This window comes from Aedes albopictus, chromosome 2 (assembly GCF_035046485.1).
Source record: "Aedes albopictus strain Foshan chromosome 2, AalbF5, whole genome shotgun sequence".
NCBI classification, from domain to species: domain Eukaryota; kingdom Metazoa; phylum Arthropoda; class Insecta; order Diptera; family Culicidae; genus Aedes; species Aedes albopictus.
This window is the reverse complement of record NC_085137.1, coordinates 318972545-318978544: the sequence shown is the minus strand read 5'-3', so window position 1 is coordinate 318978544 and position 6000 is coordinate 318972545. Positions and strand designations below refer to the sequence as shown.

The 6000-nt window shown below is 47.2% G+C and overlaps 1 protein-coding gene across 2 annotated transcripts in view; it reads right to left on the bottom strand.

The window, feature by feature from the left end:
* Positions 1-673: 673 nt before the first annotated feature.
* The window catches only part of LOC134288220 (uncharacterized), an 837108-nt gene continuing 831781 nt past the window's right edge, over positions 674-6000 (bottom strand). The window contains exon 4 of one of the 2 annotated variants that reach the window (XM_062852334.1): positions 674-770. In XM_062852334.1, coding sequence (XP_062708318.1) covers positions 732-770 — 39 coding nt within the window. In that variant the 3' untranslated portion in view covers positions 674-731. The remainder of the gene's footprint in view (positions 771-6000) is intronic. The other variant, XM_062852333.1, reaches the window with a different exon arrangement.

Here is a 6000-nt window from a genome sequence, read left to right as displayed (position 1 = left end):
GTGTCATTTAATTGAAATGTAACTCGCTCGATGAAAGCTGACGATCGCCCACCATCGTGGATGGGTCGCGCCCTGTTGCGACGGAACGACAAATTGTTTTCGGTGATGCGCAAAGCGATGCGGCAACGGAAGGGAGACAACCTCAATGGGAGACATACCCTTTGGGATCTGAATCGAAGGGAAAGGCTCACAACCCGAACGGCACGGGGATCATCGAAGGAAAACTTTTTAATTGAAACCATGAAAATTTGATGATGATTGATATTCTGGGCAGCGCTCCGATGAAGTCGGTGCGTGATTGTAGGTTTTTGTTTTTATGCTGTGCTGGATCAATTTTGGGAGATCATCGAGCTGGGAGCAATGCGTGAATGAAAGGGAATCTTCCATGGGGTATTGATTAACTGATTATACAACTTTCTCCACATTTTGGTTTCTTCTTGATACTTAATTCTGACTTGCATAACTCTTTCTTGTTTTCTTTCAACATTAGTTATATACAGAACGGTGTAGGAATTGAATATGTGTGGATGTGTGTATGTGTTATGTGTTAATGTAATATGTTTGATACTACAATTCTTCCATAACAAATTGTAACAAATAATAAACATTTATTTCATTTAGATGTCTATTGTTGTAAGGGCAAGGTTTTGTTTTATAAATTATAATATTAATGCTATAACAACAAAAATTTAAATTTAAATACCTTACTCTGGGATATACACACTTACAAATCACAAAGATGCATTCACACAACTGGTTACGTCACTCACCTGCAAAAAAAGAAAAGAACATGATTAGCGATGCAAATTAACAAACAGGCTCCAGACCCCCCATCGAGTTAAAACACTGCGTTCAGGATGCGAGAAAAAATAATACATTCTCCAAGAACGCCTCAATTACTCAATTTCCACTCGCATGCAATCATTCCACGAAATGTACGAACCCAATCACGGTAATCACTCTCACTAATCATATGCATCTCATCATTTGTAACAAATGGCCCTTCGAGCCATTCGATGTCCAGTCAAACGACCAAAATTCATACAGTTAACGAACAAACCGATACTTTAGAACGAAACCCCATTTGAAACTGTACAAGCATCACAAAGCAAAAGAAGCTTGGACATTAGTTCTCTCAATGGTTTTTCAAAACGAATCAACAAAAAACGACGAAGTTTTCTTAACAAGCTGTTTTTGTTCTTTAGGATGAGACGTGATTTCCCAATTTCATTTCATGAACATCGCATATTTGATGCAAACGATGCTGTCTTGAGGATTTGAATGTAAATTATACTGCCGTGTGCCGCATAGTTGTCCCATGTTCTATGGGAATCCCTATTCACATGGGACAATTATGTTGCACACTGCGGTATATCTGTATGGTGATAGTCCAATTCAATTTAGTTATTATACAGGCATGGTAAAGGCTGGGTATACTGCGCAATTCATATCCCATTGTGATTCACTAGCCTCTGCCCAGCAATTCCTATCCCTACCTCCTCGCGGTACCGGCCGGAAACTATGAGCAACCTTAGGGAAGATCGGGTAACCAACCCCAGTGGGAACTTTGGTCGTAAGCTGACAGGGAAGGGGGGGTTTGCTTCAGCAAACCTGAGCGTCTGTTCTCCAGGAGGAGCGGCTCACAACACCGTCTGATCCCCATGTTAGGGGCGGCTGATCTACGTCCGAGTGCCAGGGAAGGACTCTAAGCTCAACTGTGCACTATGGTCCTCCGGAAAGTAGGGGGTTGGTGTCAGGCCCTACGAGCCAGCTGTAAAAAAACCATTGTAACGGAAAATCAGCAACAGAATAATACGAACCGAGACCAACGGCAACGACCCCAGCGAACAGAAAGGACTTGCGATTGGAAACTCGGTACGTGGAACTGCCGATCTCTCAGCTTCTTTGGGAGCACCCGCATACTCGCCGATCTACTGAAGGACCGCGGGTTCGGCATCGTAGCGCTGCAGGAGGTGTGTTGGACAGGATCCATGGTGCGAACGTTTAGAGGTAATCATACCATCTACCAGAGCTGCGGCAACACACGCGAGCTGGGAACAGCTTTCATCGTGATGGGTGATATGCAGAGGCGCGTGATCGGTTGGTGGCCGATCGACGAAAGAATGTGCAGGTTGAGGATCAAGGGCCGATTCTTCAACTTCAGCATAATAAACGTGTATAGCCCACACTCCGGAAGTACTGATGATGACAAGGATGCATTTTACGCGCAGCCTGAACGCGAGTACGATCGCTGCCCAAGCCAAGACGTCAACATCATCATAGGAGATTTAAACGCTCAGGAAGGCCAGGAGGAGAAATTCAGACCGACGATTGCTAAGTTCAGCGCTCACCAGCAGACGAACGAAAACGGCCTACGACTCATTGATTTCGCCGCCTCAAAAAATATGGCCATACGTAGCACCTTTTTCCAACACAGCCTCCCATTACACCTGGAGATCACCACAGCAGACAGAATCTCAAATCGACCACGTTCTGATTGACGGACGGCACTTCTCCGACATTATCGACGTCAGGACCTATCGTGGCGACCTATCGTGGCGACGTCAGGACCTATCGACTCCGACCACTATCTGGTGATGGTCAAACTGCGCCCAAAACTCTCCGTCATCATCAATGTACGGTGCCGGCGACCGCCACGGTACAACCTAGAACGACTGAAACAACCGGATGTCACCTCAGCAAACGCGCAGAATCTCGAGGCCGCGTTGCCAGACGAGGGCGAGCTCGATGAAGCCCCTCTAGAGGACTGCCGGAGTACAGCCATCAACGACGCAGCCGAGAGCACCATCGGGTACGTGGAACGGAATCGACGGAACGAATGGTTCGACGAAGAGTGCAGAACGGTTTTGGAGGAGAAGAACGCAGCGAGGGCGGTAATGCTGCAGCAAGGGACTCGACAGAACGTTGAACGTTACAAACAGAAGTTGAAACAGCAGACTCGCCTCTTTCGGGAGAAAAAGCGCCACCTTGAAGAAGCGGAGTGTGAAGAAATGGAACTGCTTTGCCGTTCCCAAGAAACACGGAAGTTCTATCAGAAGCTCAACGCATCCCGCTACGGCTTCGTTCCACGAGCCGAAATATGCAGGGATAAAAACGGAGGCCTTTTGACGGACGGACGTGAGGTGATCGAAAGGTGGAAGCAGCACTTCGATCAGCACCTGAGCGGCGTGGAGAACGTAGGCACGGGAGACCACGGCAACGGAAGAAACGACGACGCCAGTGCAGCGGAGGACGGAAATGAACCAACTCCCATGCTGAGGGAAGTTAAGGATGCCATTCACCAGCTCAAAACCAACAAAGCAGCTGGTAAGGATGGCATCGCAGCTGAACTCATCAAGATGGGCCCAGAAAAGTTGGCCACCTGTCTGCATCGGCTGATAGTCAGGATCTGGGAAACCGATCAGCTACCGGAGGAGTGGAAAGAAGGGGTAATCTGCCCCATTCACAAGAAAGGCGATCATTTGGAACGTGAGAACTTTAGGGCGATCACTAGTTTGAATGCTGCCTACAAAGTGCTATCCCAGATCATCTTCCGTCGTCTGACACCTAAAACGAATGAGTTCGTGGGAAGTTATCAAGCCAGCTTCATCGACCGCCGGTCAACAACGGACCAGATCTTTACCGTACGGCAAATCCTCCAGAAATGCCGTGAATACCAGGCCCCAACGCATCACGTGTTCATCGACTTCAAAGCGACATACGACAGTATCGACCGCACAGAGCTATGGAGAATCATGGACGAAAACGGCTTTCCTGGGAAGGTGACTAGACTGATTAAAGCAACGATGGACGGTGTGCAAAACTGCGTAAGGGTTTCGGGTGAACTATCCAGTTCATTCGAATCTCGCCGGGGACTGCGACAAGGTGATGGACTCTCATGCCTACTCTTCAACATCGCTCTGGAAGGTGTGATGCGACGAGCGGGGCTCAACAGCCGGGGAACGATTTTCACAAAATCCGGTCAATTTCTGTGCTTTGCGGACGACATGGACATTATTGCCAGAACATTTGAAACGGTGGCAGAGCTGTACACCCGCCTGAAATGCGAAGCAGCAAAGATCGGGCTGGTGGTGAATGCCTCAAAAACAAAGTACATGCTGGTAGGTGAAACCGAACACGACCGGATCTGTCTGGGTAGTAATGTTACGCTAGACGGGGATACTTTCGAGGTGGTGGAGGAATTCGTCTATCTCGGATCCTTACTGATGGCTGACAACAACGTGAGCCGTGAAATTCGGAGGCGCATCATCAGCGGATGTCGGGCCTACTACGGGCTCCAGAAGAAACTGCGATCGAAAAAGATTCACCCACGCACCAAATGCACCATGTACAAAACGCTAATAAGACCGGTGATCCTCTACGGGCACGAGACATGGACCATGCTCGAGGAGGACCTGCAAGCACTCGGAGTTTTCGAGCGACGCGTGCTAAGGACGATCTTCGGTGGTGTGCAGGAGAACGGTGTGTGGCGGAGAAGGATGAACCACGAGCTCGCTGCACTTTACGGCGAACCCAGCATCCAGAAGGTGGCCAAAGCCGGAAGGATACGGTGTTGCAAGAATGCCGGACAACAACCCTGCAAAGCTAGAGTTTGCAGCTAATCCGGTTGGCACAAGAAGGCGTGGAGCGGAGAGAGCACGATGGAGCGTGACCTGGCGAGCATTGGGAGCGACCGAGGCGAGGATGAAGAGCGGCAGCCACAAACCGAGTATTGTGGCGTACTATTGTTGATTATGTCTTGTCTTGAATGTGGTGTTGAACAAATAAATGTATGTATGTATGTTGATTCTCACAAAGCACTACGAGTAGGTGATGAACTCCCTTGCCTACTGATTTTTACCCTAGATATTAAACCGTCGCTCACCCGTTCGATGATGTCAGAACCACTTTGTCAGATTTATATCCAACCAAAATAAAGAAATTGTTACGAAAAGCTGATCGCAACCGACAATGATAAAGTGCAGTAATCAATCACCGGGCTGATCCGGGCGGCTCACGAGTTGAGAATTTGTTGAAATAAGTGCAAGCTTGTTAATATAAACGCACCCAGATCCCGTTCGTTAATCGCCGCCGCGGCTTTGCTCAAAAGCGGAAAAAATGTTTCGTGTAGTCGAATTGGAAGGACTGAGAAATGGTTCGCCTTTTTCCTTTTGTTTCGTTGCGTCGTCGTCGTCTTTTCGGACATTATGCAATAGTATAGGAATATTCCATGTTTCCACATTGCAAGATAAAATTAATCAACCGATTAAACGCGTCCGAAGTGTGGTACCCATGTGTCTTCGATATAGTGGGAACTTATGTTAACAGCTTCGTAGCAAAAAAAAAATAATCATATTGAATGTTTACAAACTAAGACCCACGGGAAACTTGCCGTTGCCTCGCACCTTCCATCATCGAGGCTTCGACTGTGGGTCGAACTTGCATCATAAATCAATACCATCACGATTAAAGTAATAAAATAATTGCCATAACAGTTATTTAATTGAGCCATTTCACACCTGTCGTTTAGATAGTTTGTAATCCGTGTGGCTTGGCGATGACTTTCCCGATGAGGTACAAATTGTCCTAACCGTTGCACTTAGGGGCATTGGATACCATTTTTGGTCGAAATTTGATCAGTAAAAGCGGTTTGTTCACCACGAGCATGGTTTTGCTGAATAAAATCAGCTCTACGTGAACCCTGTATACATTTTGACCAAGTATTTGATCCAATCACCCCCATGCGATGTTAGTTGATTGTCGCCTCCTGCATGTCTGGCCGTCGTTGGTCATGCATGGGCGCTTTTGATAAGCACAGGTGAAAAGCGTCACGAAGCTTTTAGTAAAGTGCCTGCCTGCAGTGTTGCGAATACTCACTTGCAAGAGTGATACTCATTTGCTTCTATCTCAGTCCAGAAGCATGCTATCAAAAAATGTTAGAAGGGCTTTTAGATTGTTGTTTAATCTAAAAGTTTGCCGAATAAAGTAAATGTCGCAGAC